Source organism: Meleagris gallopavo, chromosome Z, assembly GCF_905368555.1.
Source record: "Meleagris gallopavo chromosome Z, MGAL_WU_HG_1.1, whole genome shotgun sequence".
NCBI classification, from domain to species: domain Eukaryota; kingdom Metazoa; phylum Chordata; class Aves; order Galliformes; family Phasianidae; genus Meleagris; species Meleagris gallopavo.
The window spans coordinates 13786322-13812554 of NC_139435.1; the positions used below are offsets into that span (position 1 = coordinate 13786322).

General features: G+C 37.7%; 1 protein-coding gene across 2 annotated transcripts in view; it reads left to right on the forward strand.

Moving 5' to 3' along the window:
• Window positions 1-23467, forward strand: part of GHR (growth hormone receptor) — a 132357-nt gene extending 108890 nt beyond the window's left edge. For both annotated transcript variants that reach the window (XM_085212789.1, XM_085212790.1), the window contains exons 4-10: window positions 8222-8342; window positions 11284-11444; window positions 12492-12670; window positions 15868-16039; window positions 18105-18195; window positions 20330-20399; window positions 20681-23467. In XM_085212789.1, coding sequence (XP_085068915.1) covers window positions 8222-8342; window positions 11284-11444; window positions 12492-12670; window positions 15868-16039; window positions 18105-18195; window positions 20330-20399; window positions 20681-21643 — 1757 coding nt within the window. In that variant the 3' untranslated portion in view covers window positions 21644-23467. The remainder of the gene's footprint in view (window positions 1-8221; window positions 8343-11283; window positions 11445-12491; window positions 12671-15867; window positions 16040-18104; window positions 18196-20329; window positions 20400-20680) is intronic.
• Window positions 23468-26233: the final 2766 nt, after the last annotated feature.

Genomic DNA, 26233 nt, shown 5'->3' on the forward strand with positions numbered 1-26233 from the left:
AGTGTTGCATCTTCAATACTTTGGGAATTTTTTTTTTTTTTTTCCACTGTTAATTTGATTATATCAATCCAATATTATCGGCATGGTTTCTCACTCCTTTGGTGTTTCCATCCCTCTGAATTTCAAAGCTAAAAAGTAACCAGCTCAAAAGTACCCAGCTCAGCAACTTTACCATTTGGGGAAGAACAAGATACTCTGTATTTATAAATTCAGATGTGTCACATATATTTCCTTTCATATGCAAGAGTCCATCTGAGATTTGGTCATGGCATTGAGAACTGCTTGATACTCTTGCTTTATTATACTTTTTTAAAGAAAACTACTTTGTTAATTTATGAGAATTATATACCTAACATATTGGCTTAATTAAGAATGGAAATAGTTGTTTTATAAATACCTTTAAAAGGACACTGCTAGTCTGTCAATAAGAACTGCATTTTAACAAGGGACAAAATTGTTGTTACAGACATTTTCCTTTTGAACTCTACTGAAAAGGATGCATGTACAAGAAAATTGCAAAACTGCAAAGACTCAGGTTCTTACTAAGTTACAGAACAAATTGAGTAGAAAATACTTTTATTCTTCTCTAGGTTGTTTTTAAAATTTCACTGGATCTTCTTTGAAGTTAGTAACTCATAGTTCATGATTCATTGCAATAATAAAGTTCTGAATTACTGAGCAAGTAAACATCCTGGCTGCAGTAATAAAACAGGACATCCAAAAAGCACAGGCGTTATATTGCATGCCAGGAGGTTTTAAAATACCCATATTGATTCAGTAATCTTTGTTGCCCAAGAAAAATGTGTTATGATCCAGATGTGCAAAAAGAGTAAGAATATCCCATAAAACTTCTCTGTTCTTCCTATTGTCTGTAAAGGTGAAATTGAGTGGTTTCTATCATGAAAAATTGTGAAAAATCAGCATGATTTTCAGTCTCCAGATATTCAATGCAACAAGTAGTATTTGGTTGTCAGTGATCAGAGGATGAGAAGAAACTCCTCAGACTACTTGGAGACCTCATCTTCCCTTTGTTGCACGTGCCCATGTGTCAGACAGGTCTTGTAGCAGGGCTTCTGAGAGGAATTGCTGTATGACAACTCAGTAATCTCCCTTGGATCTTCACTCCAGATGTGGAAGGTAAAAATGATCTTCACAGTAATAAAGCCTCTGAAAACTTTTTGGCTCCTTAGTTTTTATATTAATATATATGGATTGTAACAGGGAACTTTCCCCTAACTGAAGAACAAGAGTTCTGGGAGTTTCCTTCAAAGGCATTCATCTGGTCATCCTGTGGATACTAACAGCATTTTTCCATCCTTTTCTTCGCTAGACTAACAACCTCACCAAATTCTGCCACTTCAAATTCAATGAAATGAAGATTGTTAATTTGCACCCCATGAGAATCTCTGCAGCATACAATGAAGCATTTTTCTAGTGTATGCAAGTGCTATTCCACATAAATTAGTCAGTCAGTATTTTGAAATGGTTAAAATCTACAGAAGGCAGAAGTAGCTCGGGAGCTCAACAGTGACAAGTTCAAGAATTTACAACTTGATTCTGGCCTTTGAAAAGGAGTGTGAATTAAAGGGAGCAAATGTCAAGAACAAGGGTGAACTGAGAGCCACTATGTTCCGAGTTACTTCACTTGCATTTAACAAAGATATGGAAAGGGAGTAAATAACAAGAGATATCAGGATGAATTTGTACATACCAGTATTGCTTCAGTGGCAAAATACAGAGTTTAGGACATAGTATCATTGATAATGGGTAATACACAGCTATGTGTCTTATGAAACTTGGCCAACTTGTGACCCTGCTTTTCTGAAGCTCTCATTGTAGTGAGTCTAATTCTTAGATCTTCTTAGATTCATGAGAAGTCACTTCTGTGATTCTGGCAAGTTGTCCTTATTCTGCAGATCTAACAGTGGTGTGCTGTGTCATTCCTTTCTTATTTCCTCAGCCTTGCAGTCCACACTGTCCATGTAACTGTGTGCTTACCTTAGTAAGTAACTCTTCTAAGATTCTGAGTGGTCACCAATATACATTACATTTTCTCTGCATATCAGGCCGTATACATGCTAGTCCGAGAGACATTGTCATCTTCACTTCTCAGACTGAGAGGCAGCAATCACATTTTTGTGTCGCTTGACACATTTCCTTTACAGTTTATCCATATTATTTCCTCTTCTTCAGCTTTTTTTTCCAAATGCATCTTCTTTTCCCATCCGTTTTTTCCTCCTCTTGCTTTGTCCTTTTTTCTCCTGCATCCTCCGTTTTTCTTTCACAATCCACTCTGCTGCAGACGTGAGCTGTGCTGTAAGCTCTGTAAGCTCTGTGAGCACACTCCCGTCTCTCCCATTGGCACCAGCGTTGCTCGCTCCTCCTGCAGCCGCTTGCTGCCACCTCTCGCAGTGATGCGGGCATCACATGTTCTGGGCTGCTGGGGGCTGCCCCGAGTCAGTCCGGTCATCTGCTTCCACCCGAGCTCCCCCTTCTTCTTCATAGGAAGTGAGCTGATGTTTAAAAGAGGAAAGTAATTTGTCAGATTTAGCCAGGACCGTCATGATGTTCTGGTTCTGAGCACCCTTTGTACCTGAAAGGTGTCAGCTGGTGCAGAGCAGGAGAGGAAAGCATGCTGGAGGTATTTGTCAGCTATGTAGAAATAGCTTGCTCTCAGAAGGGCAAAGAAAACCTCTTGCAATATTTGTTTACTTCTCATATTGTTTGTTGGTGCAGCAGGGAGCACACAGCTTTCCTCATATGCCTTACCACATAATGTTAAGCAATTTTGGACATCTTCAGCAGCAGCAAGAACAGATAAAAGCATTGTTAATTATTATTCTTATGGATATTTTTTTGAAAAAAGTAACTTTGAGTTACAACTATGAGATCATTGGAAATGGGTTTTGTTGTGTTAACTGCCTTTCCTTTACTATGCCCTCTGTCACTGCTTGCATGTCTACGTTACGTATGTAGGCTGGGAAGCCGATGTGTCTTGCCTGTAGCAGAAACCACATAATTCCACCACTGTGCATAGGAGGGCATGATTTGGAAAGCACACACCAAAACACATGAAACATGGCACACATCCACATCCTTGCTCATCCCTGTACAGACTGTCTCATGGGCAACAGTACTGAGTAATGCTGCAGGATTGTTTTTCCCACAGTTCTCAGCTTTATTTACTTGATTTTCTTGTGTACCCGAGGAGCACAATATGGACACCACATCTGTGAGCCACGTCAGCTCCTGTTCTGTGGAGGTTCAGTAGCACAGAGAGCGTGGGAAACCATCACAGTCACTGCACTGTGATGCTGAAGAAAATCTCTGCTTCTGCAAGGCAATCATTCTTTTAACTATATCTGTCTCACTTGACAAGAGGGAGGGAGTTTGCTCCTGAAAGGGAATAGCTGACCATTGCCTCTTCATTCAGTGCTTTCAAGCTCCGATATTGATCTTCAGATTTTTTTGATTGTTGACTCTGCTGCAAACTTGCTAAAAGTTCGTCCTGGCATTTTCCATAGCACTGTGCATGCCTCCCATCTGTTAGCAGGAATGCCTACGTACTGTTGATCAAAACTGGTCACCAAATTAGCCTTCTGTGTTCCTTGGTCCTCAGCAGAACATCTGTATTTTTCAGGAACTATTGCAATATTTAGAATTCATGGGCAGAATACTCTCTAGTGCATTATTTTCCTTTATTTTTCACTGAAATATTTTGTTCCTTTTACAGCTGTTAAACTCATCTTTCTTTCTGCTAAGTACTTCATGCAATATGATCTCATTTGATACTGACAGAAAAGAAGTTACCTTCCTTTCCCCAACAGCATTTTTCCAGAACTTTGCTGCTGGCACTTTGTGGACAGGTGGTACCTAGAGCAAGGGCTGAGTCAGTCTGGCAAGAAACATGATTAGGAACTGACACTCTTTTCTGCTGGCTGCGTCCTACTTTCCTTTATGTGATGTATGTTAAATTATTAGTACTAGACTGTTTAAAATATCATCCACAGACAGCAAACGTTGTTCATTTCACCTTGCAATTTGAAAGAAGCAGAATTTCATGGTACTAGAGAAATCACCCTGCCCTCAATAAAGTACATTGCCCGACAGTTGCTAAAAGTGGTAGTTTCAGAAGCAGAACTTAATTGATAGAGTACTCATTTTCAGTGTACAAATCTGAGCTACAGTAAATAACACTCCAGGTCTTCATAATTGTTTGCAATTTTAAATATATTTAATTTCTCTGTTTGCATGTCCATCTTTTTGTTATGATTTAGCAATGACACAGGATGTGTGCTTTGAGAGTGAATAATATGAAGTAAGTATACTGTTGCATACGGTTTGATCTGTCATGGATTTGCACGTTGGAGCACGTTATTCTTCTGGAAGTTTAAGTTTGCTCTAAGTTCTGATACCCAATAATTTCGCATGAACCTTTTAAAATTACCATGATAGATACTTTGCCTTAGTCCCCCAAAGTACATCTTCCTGTTTCATGTACTGCTTAGTTAGCTTGGTTATTTTTGTATCAGTTATATCCTCATGAGTATTTCCCCTACCTAACTGCATAGGTTTCTGTATGTCTTACACAATGTTCTGCCAGTGTCCCTGCAGAACTGCCGGAGCTCTGGTGGCAGTAGGACTGTCTCTGAGGTGAGGGTGACCTGCTCTGCTATACCCCACTTACTAACTGATTACCTAACAGCATCAGTGACTGCTGTTCATACTCGAGGCCAGCTCCCTTTACAGTTTTATTTAAAGAGACTTTTAAATAAGCAAACAAAAAGAAAACAACAACACTGGAGAACTTAATCTCCAAACGATTTAGCCCTCTGACAGATTGTCTTTAAGACTTCCTCTGTTTTGAAGCCCATCCACATGTAACTTTCAGTGATCTGTTATGGTATTATATTCCTTTTCAAATCATAAAAGAGTATGTAGCATTGAAACTACCCTAAATGGAAAACTGTGACCTCAAACAAATGTAAGCAGAGGGATGGCACGTCTGCATTCCTGATTCTTTCTGCAAACCACACCATTGTTTCAGCTACTGTTTTGGCAGAACAACTTCTGACTGGGCCAGTTTATGCTATGGCTAATCTGTGGCCGCAGCAGAAGGAAAGCAAAACACAAAGAGATCCTACTCATTTACAGCACAGTTGTGGCGGCTGAACATTTTGGCTGGGCAGGACTAGAACTCCTCTACCAGAACCAGCATGGTGGAAACCACAGATTTGCTAGTTTTTTTCCATGTTTCCTGCTGCTGAATCTGCATCCTTAGCCAAACCATTATCTGGGATGAGATGAGTGGTTTTATTCATTTATTACCGTTGTGCCTAAATGCATTCAACTGAGCTATTGTATTCATTTATCAGAGTCTGGTACGGTTTGTCCGGGTGATGGAGCTCACACAGGGTCCTGTACAATGTTGATAATTGCCTCCTGTAGCAAAAAAGAAGTTGAGAAGATGCACCCCAAGAGTGCCAAGCATTCTACAAGTCAGTGTGACAAGTTTCCTCCAGTCAGACACAAAAGCCTGTGGTTTTGGAGGCTGGAAGCTTGACACAGAATCTGGAAGCAACTGATTAGATAACAATTTTTGCTAGAAATTGAGCTAGTTGTTAAAAAAGTAAAAATATGAATTGCAAATCAGTAAAAACCAAGAGTATATGAATCCCAGATAAATCTGTTCCATGCAGAGAAAATCTTGTGCGTGTTAAAGGAACACCTGTGTGATGAAATACTGAGTCCTGTCACAAGGGAGAAGAGAAGAAAATGGGGTCTTAGGAATTCCTCTCAAGCTGGAGTGTAAGACAACACGTCTTAATCAGCATTCTGTGTGCATTGCTGATCTCTCTATCGTAACTGATTGCGCTTCTGGCTGCATTCTTATCAGTTTTTCTAGAACAGTTTGTATGTCTGATAGTCCTTAATTTAGTTTCCATATAAAGTGGTGAAGTTTTATTCCATTCAATTCCTTTGGCCGTTTAAGAAGTGAATGTGTGACTTCTACCCCTGGAGATGAGGACATGGTCTGTGCGAGCTTTAAATATGGTGTGTCCCAGCCTTAAATACAGTGCAGGCATCAACAGAAATATCCTAACTTACGAGGGTTTTCCAATATATCATTTTCTTATATTCTTACACCTGCTTGAGTGAAACTAGCTATATTTGTTCTTGATTCACATAGCTCAGGATAGAAACAGGAAAAACTATAACATTTTCTTCATTACCACACTTGTTTATAGAAGAAGGGAGAGACCTGAGTCGTGCTGATTATAGGTATTCTGCGAATGAGGCAATTTTGCTCATGTCTCTGAAGTAGAGGCACAAAATTTTGTTTTTCTTCGCTTTGTTTTTAAATAATTAAATGAGTTTTCATTAAATTAAAAGAAAGCTTGAAAGGTGAAACTGTGATATATAGAAAAAAAAATATGTATATAATACTCTTGAATCTTTTATTCTATTTTGTTTTCAATCTGTTACAATAGTTTACAATGTCACAGTCATGTGTTAATGATGATTTCTGCCAGATGAAAGTTGTTTGGTGAATGATGCAAAGTTTTCTATAAATTCAGGTCAAGGTCAACCAAAACCGTGTTGAGATCTAGGCAGAAGCCATCATATACTGAATACCATAACAAAACCGACTGCCGTAGCCAAAATGTTTCATTTCAGTATTTTTTGAAAAAGAACAGTTTGACTTTTTTCCTTCTGCTGCAACATTTCGTTTGAAAATGTGTTTCAATTTAAAAATGAAATTTCTTTGAAGTTCAGAAAAATGGAATGTGCTGTTTAAATCTTAGTCATTAAAAAAGCTGTTATCTGAGGCTGGTAAGAAGAATTTAAAATATTTGGTGGGGGCATAGGCCACAAAGTTTATCAAACCTCTAATTTACATAAAGGTGTTCAGTCCTTGTTCAATGTCCAAAGTGTAAAATGAGGCAATACTGCGTAGTGAGCAAATCAGAAACATCTAATATTCATGAATTAGTTACTGCTTATGTCGATGCTTGTCACTGCAGAATGTAGAGGACACAACTTGAACCAATAAGCCAAAGAAATACAAATTGCATTGGTATTCCGTAAGCATTTCTGTCTGGACTGTAAATAAAGCAGTCAGCATGTGTAGGAGGAAACGTCTGATGCATGTGGTTATCTGTACCTTAATACTTTTTCCAAATTTGAGTTTAAATAAGTTGTACCAAAAATTTTCAGTTGCAGTGCTGCAAAAATATTTGTGAAAGGCTTTGCAGGCGGAATCCAGTGGTGGTGTGTTGTTCATGGCCAGGGATCATTTCATCAGTCATAAACACCTGATAATATTTTGAGTGCGTTGTGGAGAAATTTTCTTTGACAGATGATTGTATCTCACAGATAGTGAAGATAGATAAGCACTTCCATTTGCTGTGATTCCTTCTGGAAAGCTTCCTAGGCCAAGTAGGAAATTATGGCATTTTGGAATGACTGCTTGATTAGACCTTTAAAAATTAGGAAGAAGTTACAAGCTTACTTTGAAAGCAGTGAATCATATGCACAGCTTTTGTTTTTATTTTTCTCACAAGGCTGACAAGGCTGAGCAATTGTACCAGTCATTTCATGGATCTGCATAATTTCAGCTTTGAAAAATAATGGAAATTATGAATATTGAAGTAGCATGTGGCAGAACAGGCACATGCTTTTGAGCTGTCCTCATCTCTGTCAGAGTAAGACTATATCTGCACAATGAAAAATACACAAATCTGAACTCAGTTCAAGGTAGCAACTCTAATGATAGCAATACAGGCTCCGTCACACTGCTAAACTGTTCAGGTGAGTAAATCTAGTGCTTTGGTTAGTCTAGCGCTGAGCTCTGCAGTACCATACTTCCCTTAAAACAGAGCTTTTCTTTAGAAAGGCGGGAGTAATTCAGGTATATCTGTACTGAACTACAGCTCTAGCATTGGCATACCTCCATTCTGGGTACCAGACCATGGCACTAACATCTCCATTCTCACAAAAGAAAGCTGGATCCATCTTTGAAATTCGGCCTTTTACAGATGTAGACATCTAGATATATGCATGTAAGAAGAATTTATATCTTGCCTCATTGCTCGTAAGCAATTGGAAGGAAAGTTAATTATGTATAAGAAGTCCTGTGCTTCATTTTAACAGCATATTGGTCCAGTTTATGTATTCTTTTGATTTATCCGATTCTGTCTTCTGCCATTTTTCTTGATAGATCTTCTGCAGTGGCCACAAATCAGCAAATGCAGATCACCTGAGCTGGAGACATTTTCGTGTTATTGGACTGATGGAAACCTCACTACTTCAGGAACAATACAACTGTTGTATATGAAAAGGTACGAAAAGGTATATGTTGTATATGAAAGCAGTAGAAGAGGGAGGAAAAGGATGGGAATTCATTCTTATTCTAACCTACTATACGTAGATTGCTCCAAAAGTAATGCCTCCTACTTATTTCCCTGGAAACTACAGCAGCTACAGAAAGTGCAATAATGCTGTTTGATAAAGCAAATTTGCAGCTACACAACAGTCCTTTTCAACATAGTCACCACTGTTAGCTCTGCAATTTTGCAAGCAGTGAGCAAGAACATGTATACTGCACTCATAAACATCTGCACCAGCCTAGAAGAACCACTGATGCTTTTGCCACTGCTGAAACAAACTGCCCACCACCTCACTGCGCTCACATCCATGTTTGGTTCTATACCAACATTCAGCAAGCATCAATGAATGTCAGTGGGTGCCATTTTTTGCTAGGGGAGGAATTCAGTGTCACCCTTTTGCTTCATACACTCTTCCGTGTCAGATGCCATTGTGTCAGACTGCCCCTCTGCTGCCATTTGTCACACAGCAACAAAATGTAGTGGGATACTAGTGGGAAGGTTCACCCTCTGCCCTATGCCATACCCCAACATCTGGCCCTGGTGTCATGGGCCAACATAATGAGGTATTACTTTCATTGCAGCATTCATATATACCTGTTAACTCATTGTTGTTAATTTTTCACTATAATACAAACAATAATGTATTGAAGGGCACAAAACTGTGTTTTAAGTGCATATTTTTGAATTTATTTGTTAATTATCAAACTTTGCAATCATGAACTTTACATGGGAATTCAGTAAGAAAACATTCTTACCAAATGTAGATCTTGGCTTCAGAATCTGAAATTGAACTCTGTATGGGTTGGGAAAGGAATTTCTAATAGGGAACCTCAGTTTGCTTCCTAACAATTTAACATGTAGCTGTGATATTCAATATGTCTGTGTACTGAAGAAGAATTTGTATACAAGCCCTTTTCAGTTTTTATTAAAGTTGTATAAAACACTCATTGGTCAACTGCTAAATTATTGCTAATAAGTCTGAATGTGCAGATCTAGGTAAAAACCATACTCTGAGACTGGGGATTATGTTTCACAGAGTTCTGTGTAGTTCAGATTTACGTTCCACTGCAGTTTTTGTAAATTTCTGCTTGTAAAATGATTAGCCAGAAAGAGGACATACCCACTAGCAGTAATGGCTAATTGGGAAACAGAAGCCTTTTTACTCAGAGCAATAGGAGAAGGATGTGTGTTTCTCTTCCATCTAATGTACTGGCTTTCAACCTTTCTGATTTACAGAAACTTCCTGCAGGTGATAATAAATTTGCTCAGGAAAAAGCTTCACAACAAAGCTTGTTTTCTTCGTTACCTTTCTAAGACCTAGAAATACAGGGACCCAAAGCAAAAACACTGTTAAAGTGTAAATGTTGAGCTGACAACATCAGTGGCATCCACAAAGATGGTACAAACTTTAAAAAATTAAGCTCAGTTCCACATATGTTGAAAAGATCATGTATTTCATCTTTGCCTCAAAAATTAGTATGCTACAGTAAAAGATGTGAACTGAAAAATCATGTTAGAAGTATTTCTGTTTCAAGGGGCAAGCAGTATTTAAAGCTCAGGATTCAACTATATCAAGTAACTCAGTCTCTTGTTTAACATGAGCCATAGCATCTGAAGTGTCTGACCTTTATCAAGTCCTGGCTTTGACAGAGCTACAGCATTTCCTTTAGAGAAGTGTCTGGTCTCATCAGATAAGCACAAGACTCTTGCCTAGTGACACAAACGCTTCCCTTTCACTTATGTAGCATCTGTCTTTTTTATGTCTTAAAGACCCACTCCAGCATTGAAGGATGCAATTGGAATAATTGTTTAAGCCTAATCCTCCTGTACAGTATGAGCAACTCTTAGTAAGGAAGAGCATTAACATTATATCTTTAGCAAACTGAGACTGTAATTGCTGAAAAGTTCCCTATTCAGTCTATATTTGGGCTGAGAGATAGTATTGAGAGAAAGATCAGGAATGGCATCTGTTCATTCTGAGATATTTCAGAAACAATGCATAAAAATCTTTTACTTTTCTTGTAGAATATTTCTAGTAAACTAGTTGTTCCCATTTTGCTTTAACTGAAGGATTTCTATTGTTTTGACCTTCTGGTTCATTTCAGCTTGGTCTTATGAGAATGACCCTACAAAATCCATAACAACTCTTAGTCCAAGAATTCACGTCACTCTTCAAATTTGCTAGTTTCTCTTCTTTTTAAGAGATAAAATGAAACATACAAAAGTGACATTTCCTATTACAGTTCTTGTATTTACAAAGAGCACTCATAAATGTTTGAACAGAATAGGAGTGGAAAAAGGTGGTTTTATTGCTAGTACTTCCAGTGTTTTAGAAGTTCTTTATCCCAAGTAAGATAGCTTTTTCTCTGTATTTCTTCTCTTTTCTTTCACATCTTGCTGATATGGGTTGTTTTGTGTCAGCATTTGCCCTCAGGCACTTTCCCATGTGAGTATTAAGTGTCCCATTGCCTACATTCCCATCATTTTCACCAGTGGAAGTCCACTGCCCATAGTTTTGCAAGTGGTGCAGCGCTGATCTGCCTTGCAGTCTGGCTTTCAAGTTTTGGATCTCATCATACAGATAGGTGCCTTATTGCGATTAATTTTGCCTGAAGAGCAGTTACTTAAAGGCATGTTAAATGACTCTCTGACTGTTCTTTCAGAAATGCCATCCAAGGCATAGAAATGCCACTAGCAGTACATGAAATATTTATGGAGGTTGGTTGAATAGTAGTTTCATTCCGTTGTAAATCACAGGAAATACTGACACATTTTCTTACTTCTATAGAAGATACGACTTATCAACAGCATGTCTTCTAACATCTATAGTTTGTACTTTGTAAAATCCATAAATCTCCCTCTCACATATCTCATGTTTTTGTTGTCCTTCTAGGAATGATGAAGACTGGAAAGAATGTCCTGATTATATCACTGCAGGAGAAAATAGCTGTTACTTCAACACATCCTACACCTCGATTTGGATACCGTATTGTGTTAAGCTTGCCAATAAAGACGAAGTATTTGATGAAAAATGTTTCAGTGTTGATGAAATAGGTACCCTTCCATTATGCATTTTATCTCTATAGTTTTTTAGTGCAGTAGGTGTGATTCTGTAAGCTTTCATACTTTATTTGAATTCTCCCCCTGAGAACAGTTTCTATAAAATAATACATATAGGAGGCAATTTGAATTTATAAAATATATAATGTGATCTACATCTAGATAATATTGCCACTGTTGAGAGCAATCTAAAAGGGTGAAAGCAAATATGTCATTTTACTTTATGAGTACCAGTGCTCTCAAGTGTGTGCGTCAGTGTTTATCTTTGCTGTCACTGATTCCTTTCTAGGGAATGCTTATGTACCCTTGGTCACTGTGATCAAGAATGGTGCTAAAGTCTTGATTCTGCAAGATTCTGGAGCCCCACAGATTTTTGTTCCTGAACCAAATAGACTTTTGTTCCTGAATCAAAACGTCTGCAGAGTCAGGATGTTTAGCATTTCTGGGTTAGATGTTATATTTAGTGTAGTATGAATTGTGACTGGGATTTCCAGACATCTTTGCTGGTCATTATCAATGGTGTATGCACATGCAGTTAAGACTGTATTCCTACAAGTGACTAGAATGTACCCACTGTGCCCTTTTGTTCAGCTGAGCAACATCAGAATTACTTTTCAGATACTGATTTTCAGTGTATTTCTGCATTATTTCTGAGGTTGTTACCAGATATTTGTATTCTGTGTGACTTCAATTACTTGTCAAGAGAACTCACTATAAATTCTGATGGAGAGTTGTTTATGTCTCAGTGTTTTATAAGCCACTTTTGGAAATCATAATTAAATAGGTAGTATATTCTTAGTCTTCTTTATTAACTATTCAGCTGAGATTTATGCAGAGCACGTCTGCTGTTGGTGGCTAGCTACCTTCTTGTTACCAGACATCTAGTGATTTTGTCATTGATGTTCATAGGTTTAGATTTTAATCAGCAAATGTGTGGTCAATATGCTTTTTTTAGTCTTGAAATAATGTAGCTCTTATAGTAAGAATGGTCATTTTGATTTGAAAACTGGTTGTTTTATTCCAAATACTCTGTTTAAACAGTACTACCTGATCCCCCTGTGCATCTTAACTGGACTCTGCTAAATACTAGTCAGACTGGGATCCATGGGGATATTCAAGTACGATGGGATCCACCACCAACAGCAGATGTTCAGAAAGGATGGATTACTCTGGAGTATGAATTGCAGTACAAAGAAGTTAATGAGACAAAATGGAAGGAGGTATGGAGGAAATGTTTATTATGCAGTAGTCATAGTCCAGTGCAGGCTTGGTCTGTCCCTCCCCCATTTGTCCCATTTTGAAAAGCTACAGTATTGTGAATGCTAATTACATGATACCTTAAATTTTAAACAATAAACACATATTCTTCTGAAATTTTCTGGCAGACATTTTAACTTTATATATCAAGATAGCTGGTATACAAGTATGATTATGAGATCCTGAAATCCCTGTGTTATATTGCAAAGTGTAGCAGTAATCAGATACATAAAGGTTTTCAAGGATAAAATGCTTCTCTGTTGTTTTTCCTAAGCCTCAGCTATTTGAAAAAGTACACAGTATTTTTAGTATATGGAACAGGAATCTTACATTTGTAAAATGTCACTATGTCTGTCCAGATTCTTCAGTGTTCTAATAGTTTTAAATATTGTTCTAATGAATTTTTTAAAAGATTGAATTATGTTCTAAAATTGGATCAATAAGCTAATGAATTCAAGGCATTGGTAAAACACATAAATTTCAAACAAGACAGAAATGTATAATTTGTGAATGTATAGGTAGTCCATGAAAGCATGAGGTGTTTAATTCTTGAATCTTTTCCATTTTATTCTAAAAATCACTAACTTTTCATGGAGTCTTCCTGTTATGGGGGAAATTATTCTACCCACCTTACCTGAATGTATATAGAGACTTACGGTCAGGATGTTGTAGAATATTTGCATATATAGACTTTTTTCTGAATACCTGACCGATGTAATGTCTTCTCAGACCACAACTCTTCCTTTATTTTCTTACTAGAATGAATTGAGGTAAACGGCAGAAGGAAAGCAGGTAATACTGCTGAGAATTTGTCTTAATCTCCAAAAGGCAGGTTTACCAGCTGAAACATAGCTAAGACAGACCTTGGACTCCTTCTTTCCTCTGATCCTTTTTAATATTATGTTTTTCAGTCTCCTCTTGTTGGTAAGAGTCAAGACTAACAGGCCCTATATTGTCTGTAACTTTTTTCAAATACTTGCCTGAATTTATTTCTATATTTGTCTATGCTGTATTTTCTGTATTATCTCCACATTTTAAATGACTAACTTTTGCCATAAATCCTTAACATGAAAATCTGCTGACTTCTTAAAAGATTTACAAAAATGACAATATAGATACCTCTTTAAAAATACAGTTTCTATTTTTTTTATAATCCTTAAGGTATCAATCATATAAGCCCCCTTCCAAACCTTTGTTCTTGCTCCAGTACCATTATTAATTCCAATATGCCTTGGGATTGATTCTCCCCAGGACAGCAAAACTTGAAGTTCAGTATTTCTTCTTGCAGAAAACTGATATTCCTGAATACTGTATTTGCCTCAAGAAAAAAGTATTTATGTTGTACTGGAGCTGTACGTATTGTGTGTTACTGCACCTTTCATTTTAAAACCACAAACATGGCATTGAGCCCCTGTTAATTAGAATACAAAAGCCAAATTTCTGAACAAAATCTTGACGTGAATAGCAAAATCCCTACTGATAGTAGGGGAGTAGCAGTTTCTCCCTGTGCATTCTTTCCTACAAATACCTTCTAAAATGAGTGTAGAAGCAGTAAAGGAAGGGATGTCCTCTTATGCTTTGATTAAATTATTAATTAATTAGTAATTAATTTAATTTGTACACAGAAAATAATCTCAGAGCGCACAGATACATCATAATGGTGGATAACTCTGATACAAAAAAGTAACATAGAAAAGAATTCTCCGTACTTAAATTCTATTAAATTCTCTTTGCTGAGCCTTGCAATTTTTGTATAGGTTTTGGGATTAACCTGTTTGATTTTTCACGTACATCATTCAATTTTTCATTTAACTGTCTTGCAATTTCAGGTCACTTCAGTTACTCAGCTACAGTAACTCTACTTGATGTTCTTCAGCTCTCTGTGTTGGCTTGCATGCTGCCTTTTCCAGCTGCTGCTATTATCTGGGGTACATAAAGTTGAGTGTGGCCAGCATCCCTTTCTGAAGAATCTGCATTAAGTGTTCCAGAAAAAAATAATTTATCTACAGTAAAAATGAGTGTGCTATTTTTTATGGCTTTTATTGCAGAAAATTAGTAAAGTAGAGTAGTATAGATTGTATTCCCTTCTCCAAGCTTTCCAGTTGGGTTGGCTTCCATTATCAGCAGAAAAAAAGTAATCTGTCTGTGGTCATCACTTCCTCATCCAAAATCTGAATGGTCACCTGTGGGAACACTTGCATCTAGAGGCGTCAAGGATGACAAGTACTCCACAGATCATGTCTAACAACAGAACGTGTTTTGAGTGTAGATCGTGCAGCAGTGGTGATAATTGGAAGGTATTGATGATGCTTCTTTGAAGTTTTCAGTGGCTATTGTTTTTCAGGTAGTTTTAATTCTTATCCCCATGGAGGTAAATTTACTGAAGTTAACATAGAATATAATACCTGCCATGTGGATTTCTATTTTGTGTACATTTTGCTTATTCTACTCGATTGTGTATACTCCTACAATATAGTCAGAGCTAAAATACATATTCTTATATGAGGAGGAGGAGTAAAGAGTGATATTGTGTATTAAGACCTCCAATATGATTTCCTACATAGTTTGATACACAGCAGCAAGAATGTTGCAAGTAATATAGACATCTCAAGACCTAGAATGTGATGCCAGCTCTACTAGACTCTTTTTGCATTTTCTCATTTTATATATCCTTGAAGATTTTGAGAACTATGCAACCTTTGCAAAATAATTAGATTTGTTAGGTGCAATAAATTTGTTTTTTAAGCCTGTAAATCATTTTTCTTTGTAAAATTAATTCTTCAGAGGGAGGGAATCGCAGTTATTTTAAGGCTCCCATGTTATTTTAGCAAATTTTTTAGCATTGTGATGTCAGTGAGGTTGTATCTTAACTGTAAGAAGAATTTACAGTTTGGTAAAACCAGTGGAGTTAGTCACAGCTGCCTTTCTTCACAGAGTATTTAGGGAGCTTTGATTCTTAGCTTTTCGTCTCCTGGAAGTCCAGTGTCTAGCTAGTAAGTCTGAAGTAAACGGTGTGACTTCTCTCTGAACTCTTCTCACTGTATCCTTAATGTTCCAAGCAGAAAAAATACCTTTGAGTGTTAATTTCTGAAACCAAGAAGCAGTGTAAAATTGCAGGTACAACTCACTCAAATGTATCACAGCCTTTCTGTCTTTGCAGTTAGAACCCAGGCTCTCAACGGTGGTCCCACTGTATTCTCTGAAGATGGGACGAGATTATGAGGTCCGAGTCCGATCAAGACAGCGTACCTCCGAAAAGTTTGGAGATTTCAGTGAAATCCTCTATGTTTCCTTTACTCAAGCAGGCACTGAATTTGTTCATTGTGCCGAAGGTAAATGAGAGAAATGCATCAAAGTGTTCTTATAACCATTGCCATCTTTTTGCTTTTTTTCTCCGTACTTTTGATGTTGTATGCTTGAATGGGTTGATAATTGAGCCTACCACATGCAAGTCATTTGGTGAGATTAAGAGCGTGGAAGTTACATGCAGGTTCAGAAGTAAATTCAGCAACTGTTTCCCAGCTCTGAGGTAGCTTTGAGGATCAGAAATAGTATCTGCTCCTACACGTGCTATACAGCCTAAAATGAAGACAGATAAACCTCAACCTCCATTTTGTAAGGAGAGCATTCCAGCGATGAAGGGGGAATTGTGGTTTCTATCACATTGTTACACTGTTTTCTAAGTCTTTTATCAGAATGCTGTGCTTTCCTGATCTGCCTGATACTGTCAAGGACAGTATTTTTCTATTTCTTTCTTTTGTGCTTGTACTTGTTTCAAAACTGCTGTTAAAAGCAGCACTGCATTTTTTTCTATCAGAAGAATGAGACAGTGCCTTTTTCTAAACTTTTCACAAGATGAACTCTGCAGTAAATTATTTTAACAAACTGCTTAACTTCATTTTCTGAAGTATCAATGGAAATACAGCAAACCTGTAATCTTTCACAGTCTTGCCAGAATCCCCTTTTTAGCAGCTTACCTAGTTTAGCTAGTGTTCTGTCCATATGGTTTTGTTAACACAAATTGGTCTGCATTGTGTGTGTTTGCATATGAACAAAAAATACTATGAGAATCTAAGGCCTAGCAGTTTGCTTCATTCACTGCAATCCACGTTCTGCAAGTGGATTCATATCTGTGCTTGTCATACAGCAGCAACAATCTTATTTGAAGGTCAGTTCTCCTTCATCTACGGAATTGCTACATTATGACACAAGCTGGAAGTTCACAGAGGAAAACTGAGGAAGTATAGAATGACAAAATGTTATGTTCCTTGTTTTGTGTTTCGCCTGTAGGAATTCATATTTGACATTTTCTGTATTAAGTACTTAAATTCACATGTAGTAAATTCATATGTAGTATTCTAATTTTTTTAAGCAGCTGGACTCTGGTCTCACTGATGTTAGAAGTTACTGGTTCTATATTAGAACTGAGTCCTGTCTAACAAAGAAATAACTATATAGAACTTCAAATAGTCATGTTTGAAAATATGAAGTTAACGACTTAAGCTGGGAGCAGATGTCTGAAACTGAATATTTCTCTTTCCTAGAAGGCCATATGTTCATGTATAGGCCACTATACATGGTATAGAATTCTAAAGCTTCCTGCCCAGTATTTTTTGACCCTAAAAGTGAAGTTTGAATATAAAATCTAAAATTGGGAAGAAGTGAGAAAAATCTTGTCTACAGCCAGAATAAATTTTTCTATAGTTTGTACTCTGCAGTGTCAGCTTAAATACAATTGAATTTACAGTTCACGGTTATCATTACAGTAAGCAGCTGACATTATTTAAAAGATAAAACATTTCATTTATCAGCATTGTTCTTCATCTCTGCCAAATCACTTTTATCAGTGGCCTGAAATTCTCTCTATATAGCTGTCTGCAAGGTAAAAAACTTTTTTTTTTTTTTTGCAATTGGCACAGCTCACAACATAATTAATATTCTGCCTTCAGAAAAAGTGGTATCATCGTTTCTGATGCCACTATGGTGCCCATGATTTAGCACAGGTACACGCCGTTAGTAAGGTTCTCTGTGCTCGGGCTAACAGAAGCAGTAACATGACTACAAAGGGGTCTACTTGGTAGCATGCTCCCAGCTGACAGAATTTTCCTCCAGTCTGCTTTTGCTATATATATTGTCTGTGCTATGATCTTGCTCGTGTCAAAAAGTTCAGACTCTTTTTGCAAGCAGTCTCAGTGGACTCACAAATGCAGCATGGAAACTATTGATATCAGATTGTTTTTATTTCTTCTTGCTACAGAACTTTCACGTTTATCTAACAAAAAATGTTCCTATCAGTTTTTCTGACTTTGGAATTCGCAGGTGGCTGCAGAAAAGGTGTAAGTTGAAGATGCAACAGGGATGCAGATTCTTGCTAATGTTTCTGTTCTCTGTTTCCAGAAATCGAGTTTCCCTGGTTCTTAGTTGTCGTCTTTGGAGTGTGTGGGCTGGCCATAACAGTGATCTTAATCCTGCTGTCTAAACAGCCAAGGTAGAGACCTTTATCTGTCATATTTCATTTATTTGTAGTTTAAGAAAAGGATGCTTCAACTTCATCTCATCTGGGAGGCTAGAAACTATTTTGATGATCACTGTCCACCTCCTCAAGCTACATGAATGCTGGCACATGTGCATAGTGGGCTTTGAGCAGGAGTCTGATTTTGCTGGCAACTCCAGTTCTGTTTGGATTGCAGAACAATTTATAATATGGAATTTACTTAGTTTATGTAGACTTTGAAGGCAATTGGTGTATTTTTAGTCCATTCAAATTTTGTAAACAGTATTTTTTACACACTTCTGCTCAAAAGTTTCACTCAAACATATGGCTATATATTTGGCTTTGTTCTAAGGCTATTCCAGTAATCTCTGACTACCTCACTGAGCCACAGGAAAGAACTTGAATTATGGGGTGGCATTTGGTATCTGTGGATAGACTGTGCCTCCTATAAATAACAGGGATGAAATAAAACAAAACTCAGGGTTCTGTCATTTTTATAAATGACACAATGACACATTTATAAGAAAGAGATAGTGGTCTCACAGCGAATTCATTCCCTGAAATATGTGTTCAGGGACAGATTTTGACAGAATTAATCCACTGTAGAACAGCACTATGGTCTAAGCCCAGTGCACATATACATATTCTCAGTAAGCTTATATATACACATTGACAGTGATCACTGAGATATTTTGTACATACCAGGTAAGTACAAGTCACTGAAATAAAAACAAGATGGTACAGCGGGAGCTGCCACTAAAAAAATAGGTTAGGCAGGCAACACTGCATTTTAGTAATGCTTAACTTCCCAAAGGCCACTCTCTGCAATAGAAGAAGCTCTGTGTGTCAGATGGGTCATGTGTGGGACCAGGAGCTTACTGTTCAGCACACTGAGCAAGGAGCAACTTATTCTCAAAAAATCCCAAAAAGGGCTGAAGAATGTCTCTAATCACAGCTCATTCAGTGCTCATAATGATTGCTGAAGGAGGCTTTTCTCCAGCGACAGCCATATATCTGTCATGTATTTCTGGACCTATGGGCCTCCACCCTTCAAAGTGGTACATGTGGAGGTAGGAGTGATAGCAACTCTTGCAGGGAAATGGACTTCTTAGGTTTCCAGTAATGCAAAATATCCAGGATCCATTTTTTCCTGTATCTGAAAAGATCCCAATTCATTTCTGTTTCAACTTTTGTTTCCCAAAAATTCTGAACCACGCTCCTTAGAACAGATGCCATAGGATCGAGCCTTGAGACACACAGGTTACAGTTATCTGAAGCTAATAAAGGAGCTTCCTGAACTGTTTCTTGAGTCAGTGAGTGGTTAAATCCTTGGACTGTGTCATTAGATGGATTAGTTCCCAATCCTGTCAGAATATCTGATTTGTGGACTCAGATTTACCTTCTAAAATACAGAAATAATCCAGTATAAAGAAAATGTTGAATTTTCCTTTTGGGATTACAATTTATGTGTTTGCAAAAAGAAACAGAGAGGTAAAATGGAAGAGGATACGCATGACCGTAGCTAATTATTAGTTATTTTCTCAGGGAACTTTAAATTCATTTTATGAAGGATTAAAATAATGTCTCGGCAGCATGAACACACATAAGCAAGTTTTTTTTTCAACAATAATAAAACCTTCTTGTTACTGTATATTAATTCTTGCATCAAAGCTGTCTTGCAGACAACAAAATATTGGCCTAGCCAACTTTCTTTTTCTGTTCCCCTGTTTAAATTAATTGGACTCATGCAAGAACTACTCTATCCATCAAAAAAAAAAAAAAAAAAAAAAAAGCCTTTGGGAAAAGATAAAAAGGGAAACAATTGGCAATGCTCTAGGAAATTATTCTCCTTATATAAAGCATTTAAATAACTGAATGGAGTCAGAGTGGAGTTCAGCATAAATTTATGTGATTCCAACAAGGCAGGCTACAAAAACCTAGGGTTTGTTTTGTTTTGCTTTAGTTTAGAATGTAAGAAAAAAATATTCTTTTCCTTAGCATGATTTTAAACTGAATCTTGAAACATTTCAATTTTGAAGCAAAGAAGTCTAAATGCGACATAAAGCTTTTTCTAGCCTCCTCAAAAAGGACTGCTGTAAATTAAAAACTATCATTTATTTTTTTCCAGGTTAAAAATGCTGATTTTTCCGCCTGTGCCAGTTCCAAAGATTAAAGGGATTGACCCAGATCTCTTGAAGGTAATGTTGCATTCTGATATCTGTGGCAGGAATCACTGTAGTAGCAGCAGGTTACAATTTCTATCAAAGACAGAACAATTCTCTAGGAAAAAAAAATTACATCGTCTAGCAATATGTGGGGAGATGCAATAGAACAACTTTTCATAAAATATGAAAGCAACAAAAAAAACCTTCTTGTAATTATTATATCAGCTCCAGTTACCTTTCCTTAAGTTTGCATCATTAGAAGCACAATTTTTTTTTTTTTTCCTATACAACATTTGTTTTTTCTTGTTTTATAGAAAGGAAAGCTAGATGAAGTGAACTCCATCTTAGCCAGCCATGACAACTACAAGACACAGCTATACAATGGTGACTTGTGGGTTGAGTTTATTGAATTGGACATAGATGACTCCGATGAAAAGAACAGAGTCTCAGATACTGACAGGCTCCTGAGTGATGATCGTCTGAAGTCACACAGTTGTTTGGGAGCAAAGGATGATGATTCTGGACGTGCCAGTTGTTGTGAACCAGATATTCCAGAGACAGACTTCAGTGCAAGCGACACATGTGATGCCATCTCTGATATTGATCAGTTCAAGAAGGTAACTGAAAAAGAAGGGGATCTCTTGTGCCTTCATAGGAAAGATGATGATGAGGCACTTCGAAGTCTTGCCAACACAGATACCCAACAGCCACGTACTAGTACTTGGTCTGAAAGCAGAGAGTCATGGCCTCCTTTTGCAGAGAGCACTGACTCAGCTAGTCCATCAGTCCAAACTCAGCTAAGTAACCAGAATTCTCTGATAAACACTGACTTCTATGCTCAAGTGAGTGATATTACTCCAGCTGGAAGTGTTGTACTTTCTCCAGGGCAGAAAGCCCAGGTGTGGAGAGCACAGTGTGAAGGCTGCATGGAACAAAACTTCACCATGGACAATGCCTATTTCTGCGAGGCAGATGTGAAAAAATACATTGCTGTGATTTCCCAGGAAGAGGATGAGCCGCGTGTTCAGGAGCAAAGCTGTAATGAGGACACTTACTTCACCACAGAAAGCCTTACCACTACTGGTATCAGTCTTGGAGCTTCAATGGCAGAAACCCCAAGTATGGAAATGCCTGTCCCAGACTACACTTCTATTCACATAGTTCACTCTCCACAAGGCCTTGTGCTCAATGCAACTGCACTGCCTGTGCCAGAGAAAGAATTTAATATGTCTTGTGGCTATGTGAGCACAGACCAGCTGAACAAAATCATGCCGTAGCAATTCTTTGACTAGATGTGTGCAGTATTTCACAGCAGAGAGTCAGCTTCGGCTTGTGTGCTGAAACCGAAATGAAGTCTAAACATTTGTCGTGGTTCTTATAAGTTTATCTCAAATGTTGAAACATAAAATATTCATCATAATATTCCTCTTGTTCTGTAAATATTATCTATGAATTTGTCTTGAGACTGCTTAACTGCCGTGACTGTCTTGTTCTTGTGGGTGTTGATTTTTGTGATGCTAAACATTGAAGTGACTATGTTTAATGTACAGTAAATCATGCTTTTTGTAAAGCTAAAAATCAGGTGGTCTAAAATCTGAGAATTTAGTAAAATCATGCAGTTGACAGAGATCTTTCTATAATAATTGGGAACTGAGCATGAGGTGAAAAAATCCACAGAAGTAGTTTGAATAAAGCATCTATTTTGATCTACATAAATTAATAAAATGTATTTTAATATTTTAGTCACAAAAGTGTAGATGTTTTATATTACACTACATGATGTAGTTTAATTATGATGGCCCATCCAAGGAATGTAAGTGCTGCAGTCTTGAAAACGAGTTTTCTGTTTTATAAGAGCTTTGTTTGCAGCAAAAGTTAAAAATAGATTTTGCAGAGCCATTTTATACCTCCAAAGAAATCTGTTGAGAAATTTTGAAATATTTTAGGAACTTAGAGTAATTGATCCTATTGCTTTCTTATGGTAACTAGTGTAGAAATAGACATGAAATTTAAAGTTTTGTAGAAAACTTTAAACTATACAAAATATTTGGACAAAAATTTCTGTTATTCATCAAATTCTGGTTAATGATAATATACTTTTTTAAAGCAAGATTTCAATGACCACAGTATTAAGGAGTATGGAAGTACACTTTCACTGAAAATTTTTGAAAACACATGAATAAGCTCTGGTGATTTAGCAGCATAATCTTTTCGTATTTGACCAACTTCTGAAGCCCTCCGATGGACAAAGCTACCACACAGTTATTAGACTGTGACACATGAAGTATTGATTAAGAAAATAAGGACTTCAGGATTTGGCCAGCAGTTGATTTTTTAAGCTATAAATAGATTTAAAGTCGTCAGTGGAACACAGGAATTGAATACAGTGTTGTTAAAAAGGATTTTTCCTCTGACTCTCCTCTGACTGCGCTAGGCAGACGTAAGAAAGAAAGGGTGTGAGAAAACCAAAACCAAGTGGGGAAGTTCTCTTATTCTTAAATATGTAAAGAACTTGACAGAGCTTTGCAATGAGTTTTTATTGCTTCAGAAGTTACCTTACTAGACTATAGCTCCATCATAGCAGGGTTCTTCTGATAAAGCAAATGGGGATGTTCATTGCCTTTCTCTGACATGAACAGAAGTGTATGACGTGCCGTGAATGCAGATCTTGCTCATGATGTCTCCCACTGAACTCACTGATGCTCTCTTTGTGACCAAGGGCTACAGAACTGAGCCCAACTATTGGGTGGGATTTTTACGTTTAGAACGTACTTTATGGTAAATGTGCATTAGGTATTCTGCTAATTTGCTGCTATATTTTTCTAACAGCTACATTATTTAGTTTCATATAAAATTTCATAGATGATAGACACTAATGCAAGTAAAGCCTATGTGTGTTTGGAAGAAGTTTCTTACTCTGTTTCTATTGCCAAAAATAGTTAAATACCTCAATCAAACTCAGAATGTCATTTTGGTACTTTACTGGTCACACAAGCCATTATTCGCCGGTCAGAAGATGTGTCTTTCAGTTTCTATTTAACTTTCCTTATGTCAGTGTTTTGTTTGTTTTCCTCAAAGTTTAATAAATATATTGTCTTTGATCTGTCCTGACAGAATGTGTTTTATTGCAGATAATTCAGTGTTCGTGGAAAACAGAGATTTTGCAAGGAGAAATCAAGTATTTCTTACTGACTCAAGAAGAATACAGCTTTCCTTTGAACACAAGCAATACCTGCTGGCATTGGTGTTTTCACTTATTGATGTTTATTTAGTTAAAAATAGAACTACATACCTAAATTTGTAGAAGGAGATAGGACATACTGTGCCCAGCACTGGCCCAGACTGTGTTACTAATTTAGCAGACCTTTGGTTGACACAGCCTGTGATTGCAGATAAATAAACCGCATTAGTTTGAGATTCACACCTACAGTTCAATCCACAAATCAGATTCTGACAGTCCTCAGTACTTGCTTATAATTATACTTTAAACCTATTGGTAAATGAACTCTGAAATGTCAGAAATACAATCTAGTCTGTCTCTATAAAAAATGTCATACCTCAAATGTTTCCTAGTGTGCACCTTGGTCATTTATTATTGCCTGTATTCTCTATACAAGGATAGAGAGGGAGCTTTTGGAATCCAGCTGGACACGACTAAATCCTTGCCTCCCCAAGGAGTCAGGGTATGATTCAATTCCCAGTACATAGAAGTTCACCACCACTTCTGGGTCTCTGGAAAAAACAGCAACTGAGCTAATGTAGATTTTGCCTCATCTGAAAGCCTGACTGATGATAGATTTGGCAGCTGAATTGATCCTTAGTGGAAGAGAACAGGTTAAGGAATGTAAACATTTGTGTCGGGTGTGTGCAAGTTACCACTATGGCCAGCAGTCTAAAGAGCTACCTATCTGGTCAGATTTGGCATCTGCTTTAGGTGAGTTGGCTGGGACTCTTCAGACGAGAGTAGGAGCATGGACGTTTTGCTCACATTCAGAAACAAAATTATATTAGTTAATTGAAGTGTCTTAATGCTGAGCTGAATTTCATCTCACCTGAACCCTTTGATGAGAAGGGAAAAGAAAGCTATTGCTATTCTCTTAGGATTTGTGCTGTTTGTATAAACTTTGATTACAGAACTCAGTACAAATTAACTGTCCTTATGAATGAATGTGCTTGCTTACATCTTCTTGAAGAATTAACCTTCAGAAGGGTTATGCCTTTCTTAAGGCTCTAAAATTGCTTAAGCTCCAGTGGGAGTCTGGGGATTCACAGTTGGGGAATCTTGAAGTAAGAAATGGCAATGAGCACAGTAGTTCTCTGCTGCCATCAGGGGAAGTCCAGTTCCCATTGTTCTTACCCATGACATTTTCAGTGCTTTCAGCAATTGCTTTTAAATTATTTGACCCAACTTCATGAAACCTGAGTATATTCATGGAAGCAGAATATTAGAAGCTATATTCTGTTAATTAGTGAGTTAAACAAAATTCTGGGTGAACACCAGAGAAGAAACACAGGACCACATGGCCAAGAGCAAAGGAGGAAGGAGCTACAGTGATTTTCCTACAGGAATATTTTTGATCAAAACAGTTTCCTTGAGAAGCTCATCCTTGTGGGCAAGATTCAGGAGGGATGCACAGCTGAAGGTAGGTGTGTTTGCATGGAGGTAGTGTAACAACCTCTCTTGGTGGTAGCTACCATCCATCAGTCTATGAGGGCTACGGAGATCTATCTTAAGCTCCTTCCTGCTTCCATCAGCAGCTCAAGTCTACTAACTAACGACTGTAGGTTGTGTGTACAGTGCACTTGTTCTGAAGACAAGTCCAAAGTCCTGCAGCTGCCTATGAACTCTGTGTTTTGTACTGACAATTTGCTGTTTTCATATGGAACACAGTCACCTGTTATTAAGGTACAAGGCACTTGCATAGCAGCCTATGAATTTACTTTCACCTTTTCCTTGGGGCAAGGAAGCCTGTGCCAGTGCTGCACCACTCTCCAAGTAAAAAATTTCCTCCTAATGTCTGACCTAAATCTCCCCTCTTTTAGTTTTAAGTCTTTCCCTCATGTCCTTTTACTATCAGAATTTGTAATAAGTGGGTCTCCATCCTGCTTATAAGCTCTCAGCAAGTACTGGAACGCTGTAATGAGGACTCCACAGAGCTTTTTCTTCTAATGGCTGAAGAAGCCCATCTCTCTCAACTTGTCTTAATAGTAGAGGCGCTCTAGCCCTCTGATCATCCTTGTGGCTCCACTCTAGACCTTCTCCAAAAGCTCCAAATCTTGTGCTGGGAGCCCCAGACTTGGATGAAGTACTACAGTCACCTCCATCTCCCTTTGGCCACCCCTCCATTAATGCAGTGAAGGATAGATCTGGGCTGCCAGCACACATGGCTGGCTTCCTTCGAGCTTTTCACCCATGAGAACCCCAAGTGCTTTTCCTCAGAGTTGCAAATCAGTGAGTTCCCAGCCTCTATACATACTTGGGATTCTTCAACCCAAGTGCTAAACACTGCATGTGGCCTTGTTGCATCTCATTAGGTTCTCATGGGCCCACTTTTCACGTTTGTCCAGGTCCCTTTCCATGGAATACTTTCTTTCTGTTATATCAACTACACCACTCAGCTTAATGCCATTAGAAAACTTTCTGAGGGGGCAGTCAGTCTCATATCCAAGTCTCTGATGAAGATGTTGAATAGCACTGCTTCGAAGATAGACCCTCTGGGGATACTGTTCATCACCAATCTCCATCTGGATATAGAACCATTGACCACAGTATTGTGTCTCCTCAAGATTGGAAGCTAGCTTAGCTTCTTCCCTTTCAGGAACTCGAGACAGAGCTGTGAGGCTGCCCATGTCACTGTCCAAGATCA